This window comes from Procambarus clarkii, chromosome 93 (genome assembly GCF_040958095.1).
Source record: "Procambarus clarkii isolate CNS0578487 chromosome 93, FALCON_Pclarkii_2.0, whole genome shotgun sequence".
Classification (NCBI taxonomy): domain Eukaryota; kingdom Metazoa; phylum Arthropoda; class Malacostraca; order Decapoda; family Cambaridae; genus Procambarus; species Procambarus clarkii.
Window position 1 is genome coordinate 428,208 of NC_091242.1, and position 24,293 is coordinate 452,500.

The 24,293-nt window shown below is 47.6% G+C and overlaps 2 protein-coding genes across 6 annotated transcripts in view; one reads left to right on the top strand and one right to left on the bottom strand.

Annotated features, from left to right (window-relative positions):
- Positions 1-24,293, bottom strand: part of p120ctn (adherens junction protein p120) — a 153,597-nt gene that overhangs the window by 92,056 nt on the left and 37,248 nt on the right. The window lies entirely within an intron of this gene.
- Positions 17,628-24,293, top strand: part of LOC138359786 (golgin subfamily A member 6-like protein 7) — a 17,745-nt gene continuing 11,079 nt past the window's right edge. The window contains exon 1 of the mRNA XM_069319488.1: positions 17,628-18,311. Within this exon, the coding sequence (XP_069175589.1) occupies positions 17,628-18,311 (684 nt within the window). The remainder of the gene's footprint in view (positions 18,312-24,293) is intronic.

The window sequence follows — 24,293 nt, forward strand, 5'->3', positions numbered from 1 at the left end:
TTTGATCTTCCACTGATCATACACAACCATGAGCACCACCCAACAGAAAAGACCCTCGATTCATCACGCTCTTTCGTGTCCACTTACGAAACCTTTACATCTTTTCACGACCATGGCGGCTTAGTCTGCATTTATTAAACAGTTTACGAGTTTGAATACGCTGCAAGGTCATTCCCAACCTATTTTGAGGTTATCTTGAAATGATTTCGGGGCTTAGCGTCCTCCTGAACTATGTCTCCTTTTTGTTACACATCCCCAGGAAGCAGCTGTCTAACTCCCAGCAGTACTTATTTACTGCTAGGTGAACAGAGTCACCAGGGGTGAAAGAAACTGTGCCCCCCATCTGTTTCCGCCTCCACCGGAGATCGAACCCGGAACCTCAGGACTACAAATCCGAAGCGCTGTCCACTCAGCTGTCAGGCCCCTGACTGACCTAAGGTTAGCCATTATTGATACAGAAAGTCTCGTGACGCTTCGGCGCTCAAACTGATTAACGCCTCAAAAAAAAAAACTTGAGAATGGTCCAGGACGGACCGGATCGTCGTCGTCCCTTCACCTTCTAGTGTGTGGTCTGGTCAACCTCAAATAAACACAAACTAAGCCGCCATAAGTGAAGAAGCACAAGTTCTGAAAGTGGAAATCCTGGTCCTGATTATTTATTGATCTTTATTTCCCATGTGAGCAGCGGTGTGTGTGTATCGCCGAGACCAGAAATAGCGTGTACAAAGTCTGGCTCACAAGGGCGTCAACAGGCGGCCGGAAGCACAAACACGCATCTCCCTCTAGACGAGTTTGTACTGCTCCCGCACACTCATTTGACAAGTATTTCAGGCACGTATTAGCGTATGAATGTCTTGACTACACAAATATACTTTAAACGTTAAGAGTGTATTCCTGTGCAGGCGATGAGTCACAATAACGTGGCTAAATTATGTTGACCAGACCACACACTTGAAGGTGAAGACGACGACGACGTTTCGGTCCGTCCTGGATCATTCTCAATCGACTTGAGAATGGTCCAGGACGGACCGAAACGTCGTCGTCGTCCCTTCAACTTCTAGTGTGTGGTCTAGTCAACAGTGTATTCCTGAGTGTATGTCAAAATATAAAGATCCAGGGATGGGATGGGTTGCATGATGAATCTGAAACAGGTAAGCACACTGTTGTTGATTTAGCTACTCGGAAAAAGATATCAATGTAGCACGGACTATAGTGAGCCCGTGACCTGGGACGACAGCACAATGTTGTTGTTATAGATTCGGCTACTGGGGACAAAATGTTCCAAGTAGCACGGGCTATGGTGAGCCCGTTGTGGACTTACTTGGCACAGGAGCAGGGTATGTGACAGCACAAAGTCAGGTCTAAATATATAGAGGTAATACGCCACACCAAGCCACCCCATCTTCCCCTGACCAGTGGTGGTGTAGGGGTAGCGTGTCCCCAAGCCACCCCACCCTCCCTGACCAGTGGTGGTGGTGGTGTAGCGTGTCAATAACAGCACCATGTGCGTCAGGCACAACCAGATCAGATATGTTAAGCCAGCATGTGTACTTACCTAGATGTGTGCACTGAAGCGAGTGCCAGCTCATGAACCTGGCCCTCCAGTATTTTCCACGTGTATATTATTCTCAATCTTCAGAGGCCTTGTTTACGTTTATTGTGAGCTCCAAAACACTAGGAGGCTGTTTATAACAACATCTCATTGGTTAGTTTCGATGCTCGTAAAGAGTTTATGTAAATAAAGACGCCAAAGATTGAGACAGATGTACAGGTTCGTAAGTAGATGAGTAAATGCTTGACGAATCTAACCCCTTATTGCTGGAGGATGGCATACAAGGTGTCTCCTATCCTTTGGCAAGAACAAATGTTTCACAAGCCACAATCAACTGCCCTCTGGGTAGTCATTTCCCCATCAGGAATCGTGATAGCAACAGGGCAACCGTACAGGGAAGAAATACTTCCATGTAGTGCTCTGACTAGTACTACTAGTCCACAATTTCTAGTCGTACTTATCGAACTCTACGGGTGGTAGTTCCTAGTCTTGTTACTAGTTAACAAGACTAGTAACTAGTTACTAGTAACTTGTTACTAGTTAAACACCCATGGTGTTTACGCTGCCACAGATTCGCTACAGATCTTCACCAGTTTCTCTGGCATCATCCTGCTTGATGGGGTTCTGGGTGTTCTTCTACTCCCCAAGTAGATCATCTGTCACCGACAAGATGTCAGTGCATCTGTCCTTATGCACTTCATCTGCGTCTCATTCTGTTCATTTCTATCAGATTTCATCTTTTTTTTTCAAATTCCAACTACTTTGGGATAAAAAAAAAAAACTTGATAGGTTGAGGCTGTAAGTCCAGAGTCCATTCATACAACATTAGGAACACAAATAATGGACGGCTCAACGAAATCAATTTCAACCTTAACTTTTGGTTACCTTTTTATAGCTTCTGAGCATCAACGTCCCTGCGACTGGGAGTTGATGGTCTGGTCAACCAGGCTGTTCGACGCGGCATCTCACAGCCTGGCGTATGAGTTACAGCCTGGTTGATCATAGACCAATTTAAGGCGTTTTATCAATTTCTCTATTGAACACGGTGAGGTCGGCCATTTATGTCCCTTATGTGTTGAGGGAGTTTTGGGCTCTTGATACTGATAGTTCTCTCTCAGCGTACCTATTGCAGCTCTTCCTTGGTAACGACAATTACAGGGTAAATTACGTGCACCTTCAAAACAAGGGAGGCCACGCCAACGGTGCTCCCATTGGAATACTGCTCTGCTCTGTTTGCTTCTCATTTCAAACCAGTAATTGTGGTAAAGGTACCAGTAAGTAATTGTAGTAATTGCTAAAAGGGAGCCGGTCGGCCGAGCGGACAGCACGCTGGACTTGTGATTCGATCCCAGGCGCCGGCGAGAAACAATGGGCAGAGTTTCTTTCACCCTATGCCCCTGTTACCTAGCAGTAAAATAGGTACCTGGGTGTTAGTCAACTGTCATGGGCTGCTTCCTGGGGGTGGGGGCCTGGTCGAGGACCGGGCCGCGGGGACGCTAAGCCCCGAAATCATCTCAAGATAACTTCTCAAGATAGTAAGTATACCTAGAGAGATCCTCTACGACGACTTCAGTCCCAGTCACCACAGTACATAGAATCTACTGGATCTGCATAAATACAGCCTGAATTTACTTTAAAATATAGGAGTGGGAAATGTGTCAGTCAAAACTCAACAAATATTCTTTGGTCAGGTTCCAACACAGTGTAATAACTTCAAGTCAGAGATGATACAACATGCAAAGTTATCAACACTTAGAGAAGTGCCCGGGCACAATCAACACTTGCCAACATCACACCTAAGACTTCAACGCTCTAATAACAAATTTAAGATATTTTATGGAATCAAAATGTAAAAGTCTCAAGAGGTACTTTCTTTTATTATTATTATTATTTTCTACCACAGACGTGGCCACACATTTACAATGCTAACCAGCATATATACATTTTCTTCTGTCCTCCATGGACAGGGTTAGAGATGTGTTAAACATATAGTTCAAAGGTTTATTGAACAAACAACCACAGAAGGTGATTCGGTGCTTCTAGACAAGTTCCGGCAAGAATTACCTGATCGGATACAGGTAAACATGAAATGAACTATTTCCCTTATTTGTAGAACCATCCTTGACTCCACCATCTTTGGGTAATCTTAATTTTCCTAATGTACTTTCTACTGGTGTACCCGCCTCAGGTCAGTGTTAAGACAGTGGTCAATGATTCCTTATTTATATACCTTATTTTGACAGATGATTTCGGGGCTTAGCGTCCCCGCGGCCCGGTCCTCAACCAGGCCTCCTTTTTGTTACACACCCACAAGTAGCAGCCCGTAGCAGCTTAAGTCCCAGGTACCTATTTACTGCTAGGTAACAGGAGCTTCAGGGTGAAAGATACTCTGCCCTATCTGTTTCCGCCTCCACCGGGGATCGAACCCGGAACACCTCAGGACTACGAATCCAAAGCGCTGTCCACTCAGCTGTCACGCCCTTACAGCCCAGCTGTACCCAAGACAATATTTGCCAGGTTTTGGGTATGCTGGCCACATTATCGTTATTATGTACCTGGACCGTACCTGGATGAGGTTCTGGGAGTTGTTCTACTCCCAAAGCCAGGCCCGGGGCCCGGCCTGACTTGAGAGACTTAAGTGTATTATTGGGTTGATAAGTGTGATGATAACTAAGGTTGGTCGGGTTGGGTGAGTGCGTGCCTTAACCCGCCACACCCGACTCTCATCTTAACGGCAGATACCAAGTGTATTATTTCCATGTTCGCTCCACATAGCTCCTTAATACGGTAAACTGCGTCAGCGTTTATACCGACTGTGCTCTACCGTAAACTTCAGGTATGATCTCTTGTTGGCGGGGACAGGCAGTTTGTACTTAGGAATACTGAATAGAGATATTAGAAAGAACTTTTTTAGTGTCAGAGTGGTTGACAAATGGAATGCATTAGGGGGTGATGTGGTGGAGGCTGACTCCATACACAGTTTCAAGTGTAGATATGATAAGAGCCCGATAGGCTCAGGAATCTGTACACCTGTTGATTGACGGTTGAGAGGCGGGACCAAAGAGCCAGAGCTCAATCCCCGCAAACACAACTAGGTGAGTACTGAGGTCTCTCCCCCTTACTAACCTTCCCCGGGATGCTACTCACAACGATTACCTAACATGGCCCCAACCGTCTCTGTTCTACCGCAAGAATCTAACTCTGAACCTTCAGATGTAAAATAACGACGTAGCCCACTGCGCAACAAGCCGCTAAATAACAGCCGATATCAATTACTCACCTTGATAAAAACTATGCAAAAATACATTTAATAATACACGGTAACAACTAATAATGCAGTAACCTTGTTTAGCATTGTCATGCATGCCCACGATTTAGGAATAACTCAAGACAACTATAAAAACATACTGGAGCGAAAGATGCACAAGGAAATGCAGAACAGAACAAGTGAGGGGTAGAGGTGCCATAGGCACAATCAGAGAACACTGAACATCAGAGGATCACGGCTATTCAATACCCTCCCAGCAAGCATTAGACATATTGCCGGAACAACAAATGATGTCTTCAAGAAACATTTAAATAGATTCTTGTAAGAAGTGCCGAACCAACCGGGCTGTAGTGGATATATGTGCCTGCGGGTCGCTGCAAGCAACAGCCTGTTGGACCAAGTTATCACTATTATGTCCAGCATGGCCCCAGGCCGGGCTTGGGGAGTATTAGAACTCCCTCAACTCTCTCCCAGGTATGCTACAGGTAAATACTGATCACACCTAGTTTTGTTACCTCCACTCGCCTCCATCACACTAATTCTTATCTAGTAAACGGCACCTAGGTATCAACCAGGTATCAACCAGGTATCAACCAGGTATCAACCAGGTATCAACCTACTTGGACTGGTAGGTACATGGCCGTCCTCGCTTCCCGATGGTCCAAGTGGTTGACCCCTTTGCTTTGTAGGAATTGGGGCGATGGGTGTGAAAATGTTTATATCCAGTGTAAAATAAAAAGGTGCGTAGTCGCACGATATGATGGTCAGTGCCTCGACCTTATATACGTGAGAATATAAGATTAAAGGAAACTACTCAAGACGTATTGGCTTATATAAGGCAGCCCCTATTTATATTCACAACTTCATTAATATATGTTTAACCTACTCTTGAAACAAGTGATCCCACATCTATTATTTTACCCAGGTAATCTCTTCCATAGGTCGACCAGCTTAGTCTCGCCTCTTATACCTTTCAAGTTCTCAAAGACTCTACATAGCTTATCGTCATTCTGGTTTAGTGATTCCTCTTGACAATTACCGTACTACACTAAGGGCGTGACGTCACGACACACCGCTCGAACTCACTGAAGCATTTCTCGCGTCACAGTTGAGTAAGTGAGCTCATCGAAGCATTCCCGACGCCACACACGAGTAACCGTGCTCCATAGCTTCCTACCTTGTGGTGACTCCTGGGGGTCACTGCCTCCTTAACCCTGTCTCATCCAACTGTTGGTGCTTGGACCTTGAAGTCCGGTTCAAGAAGCACAACCCGACGAATTTGGAGGGCGCGCGCCCATGTGTTGGCGGTTGGTGGTGTTATAGATTCAGCAACTGGGAACAACATTTCCATGTAGCTTAAGGGGCTATAGTGAGCCCGTTAAGTGTTGGTAGCGGCGTGTGGATCATACCACATCATACACTACTGGACCAAATACATCATACACCATACTGAACCAAAGAGCCAGAGCTGCAGGGAGGGGGTAGAAATAGCCTAAGCTACTCTATCCCTTTGAGATGTATTTCTTTCTTGTCTCAATAAACATGCTTGAACTTGAGCCAGAGCTCAACCCCCGCAAGCACAACTAGGTAAGTACTAAGGCAAGGATGGCAGCTTGAGCGAGAGAGACGGAACAGTCAAGAGAATGGATCTCCCTTCATACGGTCTTCCCAGCATGTTGCTGTCCATCCCCCAGCCAACATAGCAATTATTAAATGAAATTTAATGAATTCACATTCAGTAGGGGTTGTAGGCCTAACGGGCTGTGAGGCTGCATGACAATTCCGTTATGACCCGAGTAACGTATATTTGAACCACGTAAGCTTCTTATCAGTTTATCACTGATAACCCAACCTACACAGGAAATGAAAGTGGTTATCTTGAGGTTATCTTGAGATGATTTCAGGGCTTTAGTGTCCCCGCGGCCCGTGGCGACGCTTCGATCCGTCAAGTGGGTAAGTAGACGGTCACATTCACTACACGTGTCAGTGTTGGGTTATTGGCTCTCACCCACCTGGTTGATACCTGGCTTGATGGGTTTAGGGAATTCTTCTACTCCCCAAGCCCGGCCCGAGGCCAGGCTTGACTTGTGAGAGTTTGGTCCGCTAGGCTAATGCTTAGAGCGGCCCGCAGGCCCACATACCCACCATAGCCCCCTTGAGGTTACCTTGAGGTGCTTCCGGGGCTTAGTGTCCCCGCGGCCCGGTCGTCGACCAGGCCACCTGGTTGCTGGACTGATCAACCAGGCTGTTGACGGCTGCGGCTGCTCGCAGCCTGACGTATGTTGGCCGGTTGGTCTTCTCACATTCTTTCTTGTGTAGCATTTGCTTGTGAAAATATCATCTTGGTAGTGCTGTATTTAGTCTGGGTTTCAATGTTGACAGTCATCACTTCCACGTAATTTGCGGTGATGAGCAGGGTAATGAAGATGTGCTTATTCAGCATCCAGGATAAACCCTCCCTGTTTCCTTCTGTAATATCTGAAAAGACTGTGCTCTAGTATTCATATTTCAATGTCATAGCACTCCCTTTGTTTGATTGATTGATTGATAAAGATTAAGCCACCCAAGAGGTGGCACGGGCATGAATAGCCCGTAAACACCCTTTGTTTGGGGTTGCGTGACTATTATAGACGCTGCCTGAGTGAGGCGGCCAGTTATCAAACGGGTTATTATTTCCGTGCGTTTCAAGACCTTGAATATCCATTTAGCAAATGTGTACAGTGTTACAGGTTCCCCAAATACCTCACTCTGGGTTATCATAAATATACGTAAAGGACTTAAACTTCCTACAGAGCCCCAAACATCTTCCTACTGGGTCCCAAGGCGGCATCTTACAGGATCAAAAACATCTTCCTACAGGGTCCCCAAACATCTCCCTACAGGGCCCCCAAACATCTCCCTACAGGGTCCCCAAACATCTCCCTACAGGGCCCCCAAATATCTCCCTACAGGGCCCCCAAATATCTCCCTACTAGGTCCCCAAATATCTCCCTACAGGGCCCCCAAACATCTCCCTACAAGGTCCCCAAATATCTCCCTACAGGGCCCCCAAATATCTCCCTACAAGGTCCCCAAACATCTCCCTACAGGGCCCTCAAATATCTCCCTACAGGGCCCCCAAACATCTCCCTACAGGGCCCCCAAACATCTCCCTACAGGGCCCCCAAACATCTCCCTACAGGGCCCCCAAATATCTCCCTACAGGGCCCCCAAATATCTCCCTACAGGGCCCCCAAATATCTCCCTACAGGGCCCCCAAACATCTCCCTACAGGGCCCCCAAACATCTCCCTACAGGGCCCCCAAACATCTCCCTACAGGGCCCCCAAACATCTCCCTACAGGGCCCTCAAATATCTCCCTACAGGGCCCCCAAACATCTCCCTACAGGGCCCCCAAACATCTCCCTACAGGGCCCCCAAACATCTCCCTACAGGGCCCCCAAACATCTCCCTACAGGGCCCCCAAACATCTCCCTACAGGGCCCCCAAATATCTCCCTACAGGGCCCCCAAATATCTCCCTACAGGGCCCCCAAATATCTCCCTACAGGGCCCCCAAATATCTTCCTACAGGGTCCCCAAACATCTCCCTACAGGGTCTCCAAACATCTCCCTACATGGCCCCCAAATATCTCCCTACAGGGCCCCCAAATATCTCCCTACAGGGCCCCCAAATATCTCCCTACAGGGCCCCCAAATATCTCCCTACAGGGCCCCCAAACATCTCCCTACAGGGCCCCCAAACATCTCCCTACAGGGCCCCCAAATATCTCCCTACAGGGCCCCCAAATATCTCCCTACAGGGCCCCCAAATATCTCCCTACAGGGCCCCCCAAACAGCTCCCTACAGATCACATTCGCACATGCCTCGAATGCCTTTAGGCAACCAATTCATTAACAATCTGCCCCATGTACCGCAATTAGCTTTCAGCAACACGAACGCAGTTACTCGTCACGGCATCAGCAGCGCCCACACGAGATGTGTTGATGCCGTCATGGACACCATGTGAGGGTGCTCTCTATGACCTTTGACCTAGCTGGTCACGTGTATTCTCACCCTTTTTTTCCTCCCAGATCTGACCCAACACCACACGTCACCAGATGCCAACTGCCCCCCTCCCCCACACACACGCACTGTAGCAGTGCGTGTGCGTGCGTGTTTGTATATGTTTCTACTTAATCAGATCTAGCTTTAGGGCCCCGCCTCTACTGGGTACAGGCAGCGTTGAGAGGATGTGCGTGTTATGTTAAGGTTTTCGTGTTAGGGTTTAGGCTTTCGGTCAGGTACTAAGCCCAGTTAGGCTAGTCCTTCAGTGTCATTTGCATGTGTTTTTTATTTTCAGCGGTGACACAGGCGACTTCTGACTTGCGTTAGCAAGCTTAGAACATGAACAAATCCACAAGGGCCAAAGTCGACTATTTGTTCATCTGATGCATGGCTCTATTGTGATTTGTGTGTGTAAGCTTAGAACTCTCTCTACCCATAGATCATCTGGAGTCTTACCTTAAATGTTTTCACTGGAACACCACTCGTCAATAGGTTTCAAACTGGGTCCCAATTACTGCTGGGTTAACAGGGTCAAACAAAGTTGAGGCTCGATATCCAGTCGACCCTCCCTGTCCAGGATGCCTCGCAAAATTATAATTTCATCAAACATGCTTTAGCCTAACATATGCTAAAGGGAGCCGGTCGGCCGAGCGGACAGCACGCAGGACTTGTGATCCTGTGGTCCTGGGTTCGATCCCAGGCGCCGGCGAGAAACAATGGGCAGAGTTTCTTTCACTCTATGCCCCTGTTACCTAGCAGTTAAATAGGTACCTGGGTGTTAGTCAGCTGTCACGGGCTGCTTTCTGGGGGTGGAGGCCTGGTCGAGGACCGGGCCGCGGGGACACTAAAAAAAAAAAAAAAAAAGCCCCGAAATCATCTCAAGATAACCTCAAGATGCTAAACGCGCGCACACACCACTGACTCCAACCACGGAAAAAAGTGCTTATTGCAGGCGATGAGTCACAATAACGTGGCTAAAGTAAGTTGACCAGACCACACACTAGAAGCTGAAGGGACGACGACGTTTCGGTCCGTCCTGGACCATTCTCAAGTCGATGAATGAATGAATGGTCCAAGACGGACCGAAACGTCGTCGTCCCTTCACCTTCTAGTGTGTGGTCTGGTCAAAAGTGCTTATTTCCCCAACAACTGAAAACCCGGAGTAAAACGAAAGTCTAAAAATAATTTTTAACTCTTTGCAAAAGACGGCAAAATAACGTCAAAAGTCAAACTTCCTTAACCGATATATGCTTGCCAGCTTTCCAATGGACCCGCTCCTGTATCGATTACTAATTCATGTTGGGGGAAGGTGCACACGTGGGGAAAAGGGTGGGGGGGGATGTGTAAGGGGGGATGGGGGATGTGTAAGAGGTGATGGGGGATGTGTAAGGGGTAATGGGGGATGTGTAAGGGGTGATGGGAAGGTCACTGATGGTGGAGGAGTCAGAGCTGTAGGGATAGGCAGCGGTGAGGTGAGAGGAGGGAGGGGGGGGGGGGTTGGATTGCTAGAAGGGGATTGTCTCTTTGCTAATGAAACACCTGTAATAATTTATTCTAATTGTCTACAACAAACTGTCTTTGCAAGCATGTCAACAGCATCATGCTTTGAGATGCCAACATGTTATAGTACCCAAGGGAATTTAATGTCAAATCTATTTGCTTTAGCAGCTAAAACATTCATCCGAATATCACTGATTATTTTCTAGGCGTTACTACTATGTACCTTCAATACCGGGAGTGCACTCTTGAGTCACAGTACGTAATGCCCTTGTCTTTGTCTTCCAAGAATTTCGTTGGGCTTGCGTCATACTAGGCCAGTCACTGGCCTCCTTCACTGCTCTAAGAGCGAGAGAAGGTTGTTTACGTTTATTAGAAGCACATCCACTACATCTCACAGCACCGCTCCTCTGCCAGGTAAGTCCACTACGGGCTCACCATAGTCCGTGCTGCTTGCCCCGCTCCTGTGCCAGGTAAGTTACGGGCTCACCATAGCCCGTGCTACTTGCCCCGCTCCTGTACCAGGTAAGTTACGGACTCACCATACCCGGCGCTGCTTGCCCCGCTCCTGTGCCAGGTAAGTTACGGACTCACCATACCCGGCGCTGCTTGCCCCTCTCCTGTGCCAGGTAAGTTACGGACTCACCATACCCGGCGCTGCTTGCCCCTCTCCTGTGCCAGGTAAGTTACGGACTCACCATACCCGGTGCTGCTTGCCCCTCTCCTGTGCCAGGTAAGTTACGGACTCACCATACCCGGTGCTACTTGCCCCGCTCCTGTACCAGGTAAGTTACGGACTCACCATACCCGGCGCTGCTTGCCCCTCTCCTGTGCCAGGTAAGTTACGGACTCACCATACCCGGCGCTGCTTGCCCCTCTCCTGTGCCAGGTAAGTTACGGACTCACCATACCCGGCGCTGCTTGCCCCTCTCCTGTGCCAGGTAAGTTACGGACTCACCATACCCGGCGCTGCTTGCCCCTCTCCTGTGCCAGGTAAGTTACGGACTCACCATACCCGGTGCTGCTTGCCCCTCTCCTGTGCCAGGTAAGTTACGGACTCACCATACCCGGTGCTGCTTGCCCCTCTCCTGTGCCAGGTAAGTTACGGACTCACCATACCCGGTGCTGCTTGCCCCTCTCCTGTGCCAGGTAAGTTACGGACTCACCATACCCGGCGCTGCTTGCACCGCTCCTGTGCCAGGTAAGTTACGGACTCACCATACCCGGCGCTGCTTGCACCGCTCCTGTACCAGGTAAGTTACGGACTCACCATACCCGGTGCTGCTTGCCCCTCTCCTGTGCCAGGTAAGTTACGGACTCACCATACCCGGCGCTGCTTGCCCCTCTCCTGTGCCAGGTAAGTTACGGACTCACCATACCCGGCGCTGCTTGCCCCTCTCCTGTGCCAGGTAAGTTACGGACTCACCATACCCGGTGCTACTTGCCCCGCTCCTGTGCCAGATAAGTTACGGGCTCACCATACCCGGTGCTACTTGCCCCGCTCCTGTGCCAGGTAAGTTACGGACTCACCATAACCCGCGCTACTTGGAACTTGTTCCGAGTAGCTGAATCTATACCAACACCGCCACATCTTCCACAGAGCTGCCGGTATGACACTGATAAAACATTACCCATAACTTGAGCACCCTCAATGATGCTTCTCATTAACTGCTTTAATAATGTCGCGGGATACAAGTGTAAATCTCGTCTACGCTTCACTGACACCTGATCTATATTTACCCTTACCCATCACGCCTCGCTCAACTGAAATCAGATAAGCGCATAAATTCCTGGACCATCTGCCTCCCTCAACACACCTCGACGCCCACAAATATCAACATCTTTCTACCACAAGAAGTTTTACATTTTGTGCACATTAAACTCCGGCTATACTGATACCAAAACCTTAGACCTATACCTACTTATTAGGTAATATTGTAGGTATAGGCCTTATTATCTTTACTACTAACCCATACACTGGGTTAGTAGTGTATGGGTTTGTGCCTCGGAGAGGCTACGGGATCCAGTAAGTTCAGTAGAACTTCGGTTTCAACCCTTTTAACCCTGTCGTAGCTCAGTCGATTAAGGCAGTGTGTGGGATGCTCCTGGACGCAGGTTCGAATCCTCGTCACGGCCCTTGTGGATTTGTTCATTTACTAACCCATACTTCGTTTTATACTTGGGGCTTAAGACAACTATGCCTCGGGTTGAAATTGAAATAAGTTTATTGAGGTAAACTACACACAAAGGGTAGCTCAAGCTATTCTCACCCCGTTCAGTACATCGTGTTAATACATACATAGACACACATCACAAGCAATAAACGTATTACCGAACATTCTGAGAGATAAACATACACATTTCCTCCTTGACACATGCCTCGGGTGATCTCAGGATGTGTAAACACAGTAAACTAGTAAAACAAATCTTGCAAAAAGCACAACTATTCCTGCAGAGTCCACAAAATAAACCGTTGTTAAATGTTATCTATAACAGTGAGCAAATAAAATACAATAGAGGTAAAGAAAACAAAGACTTACTGTATTTGTCTATAAATACAGTAGTTTCGGAAGTAGACAGGAACTACAGCACCTAACACTTGTGTGAGGCAGGGGAACCTCACCAACTACAAGTACAACTCAGCTGAGTACACATGCACGAATTTATTGTTATAAAAGGCTGGACTACAAGGTGAAGCTCGACTCCTGCGAGCACAATTCTGCGGTAACAATTAGAAGCAGACTCGCGTGCAATTAGAAGCAGATTCGCGTGCAATTAGAAGCAGACTCGCGTGCAATTAGAAGCAAACTCTCGTGGGCACTCAAAAACCCGCAAACGACCTGTGATAAAAATAAAAACCACACACACACATACATTACAGTACTGTACAAACAAGAACCAAAAAGCACCAATCCCGCTACGTTAACCAAGGAGTCAAAGACGTAAACACGAAGTAAACAGGACCCAAACAGACCACCACACAACCTCACGCAAGACAGACAGGACCCACATCAATACGAACACAGAGTTACCACACACACAATTTAAATCAGCTTTACAACTCTAAAGCACCTACTTACACCACCTGCCCCTACCCCCCCCCCAGTATACCCCCTTGCCAACCGCCCCCTACAACTCCCACGCCCCATTTACACCAAAACGGACCTTCGGTTGCATCTATACCACTGGTGAATGCGACCACAGACTTATGTGTAACTACTAATAAGGAATTAAAGAGAAAACTATAGAACGCCAACCAGGCCTGGTCAGAGACCGGGGTCACAGGGACACTGATCCTTGGAACCACCTCAAGTACTAATGAAGTACACAAACATTATGTCGTCCTCAAGCATCATTCAGTGCTATTGGTAAACCCTCTTAACCCCCGTTCCCAGGACCAACACCCTCAGGCACTCACTCTTCATAATCACTCACTAATGTTTTGGGAGCCTCCTTGTCCTGGCTGGTGTATACAAGCCCCCCCCCCCTTCCCCAAGCACTACCACCACGTTGGTTACGGGCTCTCCATAGCCCGTGCTACTGGAACTTATTGTTCTGAGTAGCGAATCTTTAACAACAACATACCACCACCCACGTACACGTCCCCTCCACCACCACCACGTCCCCTCCACCACTACAAGCCTACCACCACCACCCCCACCACCACCACCCCCACCACCACCACCCCCACCACCACCACCACGTCCCCTCCACCACTACAAGCCTACCACCACCACCACCACGTCCCCTCCACCACTACAAGCCTACCACCACCACGTGTACGTCCCCTCCACCACCACCACGTCCCCTCCACCACTACAAGCCTACCACCACCACGTGTACGTCCCCTCCACTACCACATACCGATGCCTCTCACCAACTCCCTTCTCTACTCCACCTTATTAGCGCATATCGATACTTGTCAATATTTGCTTTCCATCACTTTATCAATACTCTTTTGAAATGTGTTTTACATGTGAGGGTGACGAGAGCTTTATCTCTATCTTGGTAAAAATGTATTACACACGTCACTCATATCACCCAATAACCATTTACTGCCAAACTTAATATTCAAGTGTTGTGTAGAGCTTCACTAATTCTATACGGAGAATAAGTCACAATAACGTAGATGAAACTAATAACACAACCCAGGCATATAAAGACAATTACAAGTAATTTGCTTTTCTTATATTTGTGGGTTGGGTTATTTATTCTACTCAGACTATTACACTACACTTATCTAATTCTGGGGATTTATCAATTCTTGGTATTGTACGTGGCGCTATCATACAAAATTAGACATTTTCAGTAACCTGACTGGGAGATAACAGGATCAACAATCAGCCTGGTTCTTGGTTATCTTGAGATGATTAAGGGGTTTTAGTGTCCCCGCGGCCCGGTCCTCGACCAGGCCTCCACCCCCAGGAAGCAGCCCGTGACAGCTGACTAACACCCAGGTACCTATTTTACTGCTAGGTAACAGGGGCATAGGGTGAAAGAAACTCTGCCCATTGTTTCTCGCCGGCGCCTGGGATCGAACCCAGGACCACAAGATCAAAAGTCCAGCGTGCTGTCCGCTTGGCTCCGACCAGCTTCATCAAGGTGTCAAAGAGGAAACCTGGGGCCAGATTCACGAAGCAGTTACGCAAGCACTTACGAACGTGTACATCTTTCCTCAATCTTTGACGGCTTTGGTTACATTTATTAAACAGTTTACAAGCATGAAAACTTCCTAATAAACTGTTGTTATTGTTATAAACAGCCTCCTGGTGCTTCAGAGCTCATTAACTGTTTAATAATTGTAAACAAAGCCGCCAAAGATTGAGAAAAGATGTACAGATTCGTAAGTGCTTGCGTAACCGCTTCGTGAATCTGGCCCCTGGGAAGTATGATGACAGGAGCCAACACCTCATGGACGCGTTTCGTCTCTACGACTACGTTATCAGCCTTATCACCAGTCTCTGCCGTTAGAGGACACTACTCTACTACCTCCTGTTGGTCCTCTATATGGCTGACACCAAGTACGCTTATTGAGACAATAAGATACATCTCAAAACTATAGAGTAGCTTAGGCTATTTCTAGCCTCCTAAGGGTGACACCAAGGTTACCAAAGAGCCAGAGCTCAACCCTCGCAAGCACAATTAGGTGAGTATCAGCCTGAGTCCACAGTGCTTTAAACCACTATGATCACTTGCACGCTTGCTTGTGCAAGCCTCCCCCCCCCCCCCAAACACACACCAACACTAACCTCACTTTAGCATATATATTTATGCTGTATGTTTCTTTGAACTCAGATTGCAAATTTCTAAAAATTCTAAATGATATATTTGGTCCAAGTCATCAACTAAATTATTGTATTGATTTTCAATTTGTACGCTATGTTGATGGGCAAATTGTAAGTTGTGTGTTAATTGATGTATTTTTGTTTACAGCTGCTGGTCTACTGAGCCGGCTAGATGCTATCTGTTGTGGTTCCGGGGAGCAACGTCTCCGTGGCCCGGTCTCTAACCTCTCCCTCCCCCCTTCTCCATCTCCATCTCTCTCTCTCTCTCTCTCTCTCTCTCTCTCTCTCTCTCTCTCTCTCTCTCTCTCTCTCTCTCTCTCTCTCTCTCTCTCTCTCTCTCTCTCTCTCTCCCTCTCTCTCTCTCCCTCTCTCTCTCTCCCTCTCTCTCTCTCCCTCTCTCTCTCTCCCTCTCTCTCTCTCCCTCTCTCCCTCTCCCTCTCTCCCTCTCCCTCTCCCTCTCTCCCTCTCCCTCTCCCTCTCTCCCTCTCTCTCTCTCCCCCCCTCTCTCCCCCTTTTCTCCCCCTTCTCTCTCTTCTCTCTCTCCTCTCTCTCTCTCTCTCTCTCTCTCTCTCTCTCTCTCCCTCTCCCTCTCCCTCTCTCTCTCCCTCTCTCTCTCCCTCTCTCTCTCCCTCTCTCTCTCCCTCTCTCTCTCCCTCTCTCTCTCCCTCTCTCTCTCCCTCTCTCTCTCCCTCTCCCTCTCCCTCTCCCTCTCCCTCTCTCTCTCTCTCCCTCTCTCTCTCTCTCCCTCCCCCTCTCACTCTCCCTCTCTCTCTCGAACACCATGAGCCTGTGCCAAGATCTGCCCCCACACAAACATTCATTCACTCCCGCACATTGCATCTCTTGATTACTATTATTTGGTCACCTTCAGTCACCACCCCCACATCCTCTACACACACACAGTCCCTATAATAAACTCATATTCGTGCAGCAACTTCATTTACTGGTCTGTCATTCACACACTTTCCCTCTCACTCTCATATTCTTTATACACATGCACGCACTCTCCCCTCCTACCTCCCCCTTCCCTCTATGCTACTCTCCCTCACACCGCCAGGACTACTCAATCTAATCCCCCTTCTTATCCATATATGTTATATAAGCATATACATACATCCATACATACACACATACAGTGCACATATAAGCACACGCAAGCTCTCTCAGTCTACAGCCACATTTAGGAACGAGTACAATCACTACCCCAATAATAAGCAAGCCAACCCCTGCGACACGCCATCGCTGCCAACTACCAGCCACACAGCTACCAGCCACACTACTACCCCCCCCCCTCACAACCACCCTCCCCCCCATGACCAATACCGCCATCACTATCATCAGTAGCAGGATCATGGCGGCAGGAGCCCACCATTAATTAACTGGGCCATCCAGCCCGCCATCCCAGCACGGAGAAAACACCTCCATTATTTAACAAAGATGAAATCTGCTTCGTCAGCTTCAGTATTGCATATAATACACGGGAAGACGGCTGAACCTCCTCGTCTCAGTCCTCCACCTCTCTCCTCGTCTCTCCTCCACTGATATCTCTCTCTTCCTCCTCGTTATCTTCCTCCCCCGCTTCTCCTCCTCTTCCATCTTTACCTTCGTTCTCTCTCAGTCTTATTTATGACAGCTATGAACCTAAATACTGGTAAAGATAAAGGTGCGAAAACTCGGGTTTTTATTAATACGACGTATTTTACTGCTAACACACTTCTTCACAAGCAATACCAACACGGCATTATTCACGCCAGAGACTGCGGCCCGACCATCCATATTGCCCTAAGAAACCTACAATTTTACCGATGATTCTTGTTCACTTAATATGTAAATCGGAATTTCCACATTAACGTTGTCTTCCATAAGACTTGGGTAAGGCTTGAAACAACCACAAGATAGACGCCGCCAAATAATGATGCTATTAGCAGGCCCAATAGCAGCAGTGGGCGCTGTAAAATTATGTTCATAACAGCTGTAAATGCAGCGGCAGAAAGAGCAGCGGCAGAAAGAGCAGCAGCGGCAGAAAGAGCAGCAGCAGCAGCAGCAGAAAGAGCAGCAGCAGCAGAAAGAGCAGCAGCAGCAGCAGAAAGAGCAGCAGAAAGAGCAGCAGCAGCAGAAAGAGCAACAGCAGAAAGAGCAGCAGCAGCAGAAAGAGCAGCAGCAGCAGAAAGAGCAGCAGCAGCAGAAAGAGCAGCAGCAGCAGCAGAAAGAGCAGCAGCAGCAGCAGAAAGAGCAGCAGCAGCAGAAAGAGCAGCAGCAGAAAGAGCAGCAGCAGCAGAAAGAGCAGCAGCAGCAGAAAGAGCAGCAGCAGCAGCAGAAAGAGCAGCAGCAGCAGCAGAAAGAGCAGCAGCAGCAGCAGAAAGAGCAGCAGCAGCAGCAGAAAGAGCAGCAGCAGAAAGAGCAGCAGCAGCAGCAGAAAGAGCAGCAGCAGCAGAAAGAGCAGCAGCAGAAAGAGCAGCAGCAGCAGCAGAAAGAGCAGCAGCAGCAGCAGAAAGAGCAGCAGCAGAAAGAGCAGCAGCAGCAGCAGCAGAAAGAGCAGCAGCAGCAGCAGCAGAAAGAGCAGCAGCAGCAGAAAGAGCAGCAGCAGCAGCAGCAGAAAGAGCAGCAGCAGCGTGTAGTAAAGCAGCAATTGCAGAGGAAAAATCCCAGAGGGATTGACTGTGTAAGAGAGGAGAGGGAAGGGGTGGGGGGGGGGGAATGGTTGGAGGTCAAAATATATATGTGAAGAAGTATGCTTGAACCTCACAAGCGTTGGGTCCACGGTTCGAGTCTCCTACAGCCCAGGTGACTGGAAGGGGAAGGATACTAAATGAACACGAGGATGGGTAGGGTTCCTGCATTTCACCACTCGCCCTTCCCTTCCCCGTTAACAATGTCACGAACTGTTACTGACTCGAGGAACACTGATGAATGTTGTATTAATGTATGCAACTGAGCCCTTAAGCTTGTGGAGAACAGATCGATCAATTAAATCTCAAAGTGATATATTTATAGGAAGATATGTGAAGGAGGAGGACGAGATTGAACCAACGTCCAGGATCACCCCAGACGCGCCATACTCATGGTCCACAATATGCTTAAAAGTTACACAACCTAATAGACTTATCGACTGTTTGATATGATAAGTGTACAGAATATATCTACCTTGGTTAATGCTTATCAAAAGATGTGATGTGGAATCACAGTTCAATACTTGAGAATATTGTTAACAATATTTAGCCACATCAACTTCCTCCACATGCTGGGTAGCCTCCCGCCAAACACACACATACCGAAACTACGACGTTGGTACAACGTTCGAACAAGTTTTAACACCTAACCAGTTATAACAACCAATATAGGAAGTTGTAACAACGTTCTAATACGTCATAAACACGTTAAGCCAAGATGTAACAACTTTATTACAAGTTGTAACAAGCGGAAAATAGCGACAATTTCGGTTTGTGTTTCCAGGGCTTAACTACCAGTTAGGTAATTCCTGGGATCACCTTTTTATTGTCAGTATTTTAGCCTGGTTGTCAGAGTTGTGTTTGTATTTTACAGACAATTATCCTGAAGAGTCTGCTGACTCAGCAGACCCTTCTGAAAAAGTATAACTTGCAGATCAGGTCTGCATTGTGTACATGACTGATCTGCAAGCTCTGAGCGCCCTCAATAACTGCGAGCGCTCGTGACATGGAATAGATGCAGTTTTCACACTCCATCTTCAAGTCATGAAGTTCAGGGCATGCCACAGCGTGGTGTACAAGTAGTAGTGCGGGAGTGACCTTTGTTGCATTCCCCTTGTGACCGTCTATAGCTGTGCTTCTTCACACCTTGCACTCCGTTATCAGCTTCTTCAGGGTTCATAATGGTAGGCTGTCATGCCCCCCGGATAATCATTGCTTCCTGAATGACTTGAGACGCCACAGTTCGGGTATCGTCGTCGTCCTATGTGATGTGGGTTACCTTAAGGTGATTCCGGGGCTCTGCGACCCCGCGGCCCGGTCGTCGACCAGGCCTCCTGGTTGCTGGACTGGTCAACTAGGCTGCTGGACGCGGCTGCTCGCAGCCTGACGTATGAGTCACAGCTTGGTTGATCAGGTATCCTTTGGAGGCGTTTGTCAAGTTCACTCTTGAACACTGTGAGGGGGTCGGCCAGTTATACCCCTTATGAGTAGCGGAAGCGTGTTGAAGATTGGGTATGAAAGCAATGCCCCTAACATTGGTGATTCGGGTAAATTTCCATCCACATGGCTCTCGCACAAGAAACCTGCAGGTAAACTAGTTTTTTCACGAGTTTTCATCTCGAGGAAAAGCAAATATTTCAGGAAGTTTAGGGTGGTCCAAACTGCGCGTTTATAATTGATGATTTAACCATGCAGTAATAAATTGTAAGATATTCGACTTGCATTTCACCAGGGAGCTTTTTACAATAATTTGCGACAGGGTCGCCATTTTGTACTCTTAATTATACGTGACACCCTAAGGCACAAGAGTACATACAAGTTGAACAGCTTAGTTGCAGTAGGCGACTTCTTAAGTTGCAGTAGGCGACTTCTTAAGTTACACAAGCTTGAAAATTAATATGCCCACAATCCTCATGAACCAATTAAAACAAATGACGTGGAGGAGAATTTGGAAAGCTATTCCACTCACACAAGGCCAGCCTAATGCGTATATAGAGGACACCAAGGCTGGAAAGTCTTACACGACATACATAACGGCACAATACACCCCCTCCCCCTTTCTCCAGCCTCATTAATAACACTGCATACCAGCACAATACTCCAGACGCTCTTATCACAATACCCAATTACTCTTGTGTGGGAATACAATACTAAGTACAAAGGCGCTTACCAGTGCTATATCCCATACAGCTTCACACTCCTCTCCTCCCCTCTCTCTCTCTTCCTCTCTCTCTCTCTCCCTCCCTCCCTCTCTTTCTCTCCCTCCCTCCCTCCCTCTCCACTTCTCCCATTCCTTCCCTCTCCCTCTTACACAAAGCGTTCACACAGTGTCTCTGCTGCATTAGCGAAGCCTCGGGTTGTACACCAACATGACACAGCAGCTCCAATTTTAAGACAGCGATCCAATTAATTCACAGCTTCGACCTCCTCCACCTGCCATTAAGTATGGATCTAAATTGACACTTCTCACGATAAAGCCGCTGCCGGTGTGAGGCGCTTCCCTGGCATCAGCGACGGCTCTCCCTCCAACACAACCACTCCACACTAACGCAAACGTGTCGTATTGTGGGTTTTAAATACGTCGGGGATAACACCAGTATCTAGGGAATGATTACCTGTTTATGATATCAAATTGTTCTACTCCCGCAGTCTGATCCCTGGCCAGCCTTCCCTGGTGATTGCCTTGTCTGTGACGATGATGGTTTGTCTAAGTAGCCCAAAGGCCCATTAACATTATAAAACTGTCCAGCTCTCCCCTTGAAAGTTAGGCTCTGTGGCTCAGTCCAACTACAGGATTTATTGCTAGAGGCAGTAAGACAGTGTCTTACTGCAAGAGACACTGTGTCACTGCAAGAGACACTGTCTCACTGCAAGAGACACTGTCTTACTGCAAGAGACAGTGTCTCACTGCAAGAGACACTAAGACACTGTGGGTATAGGGAGTGGGGGGAAAAGGGGGGAAGAAGAAGCCATTGAAGCCACCGCCAGGTATGATGTTGCGTCACGGGAGTAGCAGTAACGTGGGTAACATAAGCCATCATAACATCCAATATGCAAACCAAAAATACCATAGTCTTTACTACAGATTATTGAACACATCCAGCTTAAATTACGCCAAGAGGGGGGGGGGGGCTCTTTGATGCTGCCTTGGTTCAAAACTATACAAAACAAAAACCCCTGGAAGTTTCATAATATGCAACAACAGTAATATTAGAGAAATATTTATTTACATTTTCATTAATAACCCTGCAAGCCTCGTGTACAGGTGATCACTCACATAAGACGAGTAATCTCCACAAGAGTTACGGGCTATTCATGCCCGTGCCACCTCTTGGGTGGCTTAATCTTTATCAATCAATCCACAAGAGCTGATCTACGAGTAATTTTTGGAGCATCTTTAATCATTCACCAACTCCCAACAGTTTTAATGGCTCATCACAGACATCCTACCTGTGCTCACTCCTAATTGTCTCCCCACAGGGCTGACCTTCAGCTGTTAAGCCCCACCTCTCTACCTTCGACAGGTATATAGGCTCCCAAATCAAGGCAATCGACTTGAGAATGGTCCAGGACGGACCGAAACGTCGTCGTCCCTTCACCTTCTCGTGTGTGGTCTGGTCAACATAGGCTCGCAAGCTTTTTGTCATCATATCTACATTTAAAGTTGTATATAGACTAATCTTAAAATCTACTTCACTTTGTGGCTCAGCCAGGTACAACATTTCCACTAGTTTCCTCTTGTTGATTTTATCCCCCATGTCAAAGAGTTCGTCATTGTCTGCCTAGTATTTCCCCGAGCATGTTTCATATGGGTTTACTTCAAAACCCATATTTCATACCGTGTTGTCATATTTCATTTCATATTTCGTGTTGTCTTGTCTCTAAGTACATACCTCTCGGCTCTGGGGGTTGTCTTGTGGCACAGCCCTTTAATTTTCTGGAACACTTTTGTTTAAAGAGACATAGACCAGACTAGAGTCCCTGTTCAAGGGCTGCCGTCTGGGTTGGACGAAAGGTAAAGGGCTGCCTGCCGTCTGGGTTGGAAGTAAGGCGGGTGCTGCAAACACGTTAAAAAATCTATACATGGACAAGTCTCCACTGTAGTAAACATATTTAGTTAACCAACATGTATAGTCCCCCATATCTCAATACATGCATTACCTTGTACCTATGGTGATGTCTGACCCATGGTTACTGCCTATTGCAGTAACCATGGGTCAGTACGTTACCCATTACTAATGACTGCTGCTCGCCCACCATCCCTCTTCATAAACATGCCACCTTTGTCGTGTTTTGCACTTAACCCGCTTATTTGCTAGTTAACGTCATTTTAATAGATTAATGACTTTGTTCTTTTGCTGTATGAATTTTGTGAGAGGCAAGCTACTTTCAGTGGACGAGGCTACGAGTTACCTCGTGGGTCCGGGGCTGGGGGGGGGGCGTGGCTAAAGATACGCTAATCTAACAAGGTCCTTCAGAACACTGGTAAGTGATGGTACCTCTTGTAACAACGGTATCGGAAGGTCCCTGAAAAACGAAAATGTGAACAAAACGGTAAACCAAAGTCCCAAAAGCCTCCTCGAAGAAAAGCAACAAAACGGCATGTTAAGGTGACTGGAGCATGAAGTTGTTGCTGTTATAGATTCAGCTACTCGGAACAAGTTCCAAGTAGCACGGGCTATGGTGAGCCCGTAACTTACCTGGCACAGGAGCGGGGCAAGTAGCATGGGCTTGTAGCCCGTAGTGAACTTACCTGGCACAGGAGCGATGCGTGGAGCATGAAGATTGATTGATTGTTAAAGATTAAGCCACCCAAGAGGTGGCACGGGCATGAATAGCCCGTAAGCATGAGGAGCACACAACCTCATTATATAGAGGCGGGAGTGATCCTCCCGAGCAAGATGAAAACTCAATATTCCCTAAGGCACCCAACATCTGGGCCAAGAGGTCAACCGCGGCTGGTATATGTGTATAACACTTGGGCAGCACGGGAGACATCTCCCGTCACGCAGGGTGCAGTCACACCTCCACAGATCTCCAGTATCAGCTCTTGATACTGGTAATGGCTCAAAAGGGCCACCACTTGCGGGCTATTCATGCCCGTGCCACCTCTTGGGTGGCTTAATCTTTATCAATCAATCAATCACTTGGGCAGGTTGTTCAAAAGTAATGAACATGCCTGAGCGAGATGATCAATTTCCTCACCCCCACGGAGCAAAATATGGTGTAGTGGACATGTTGGTCGTAGTGATAGTGGAGCGCATATGATGCTAATGGTGATTACATGGCGCTGATAGTAGAGAGCACGTGTTGTGCTGATAATGTGCATGCGGTGATGCAAATCGAGCGCACGTAGGTGGCGGGTTCTTGTGCTGATGAAACACACGCACACACATGGTGGTGGTGTGCTGGCGGCCCTTGATGAAGTCCACATTTTGGGTCCCATTTACTAACGATGTTACCCTGTGTGTGTGTGTGTGTGTGTGTGTGTGTGTGTGTGTGTGTGTGTGTGTGTGTGTGTGTGTGTGTGTGTGTGTGTGTGTGTGTAAGTGTCTGTGTGTGTGTTCGTTCCATCTTTTTATCTCTACTTCGCCTTCCCTGACAGAATCTAAATCGGTTTCAATGCTGAAAATCTAGTTTCCAAGCAGAATTACGTCACAGACCCTGAGATCTTCAGTAATTAAGACAGTCACAAAAACGTACCCGAGACGAACCGTCCAACCCACAGGTACATGTTGGTTAGGTTATCTTCAGTTACATCCCACCACAGCCCGGTTGGTCCGGCACTCCTTGGAGGAAACAATCTAGTTTCCTCTTGAAGATGAACATACTCGCCTATTCTCCCCCACACACAACACCAGACACCCAGTGCTGCTTTTCTCAATCCTCACCAATTATAGGTTTGCTATTATCACTTCGCCGTTTACAAGATGGACCGATAAAAACCTAAAATCATCGAACACCATCGGCTTCCC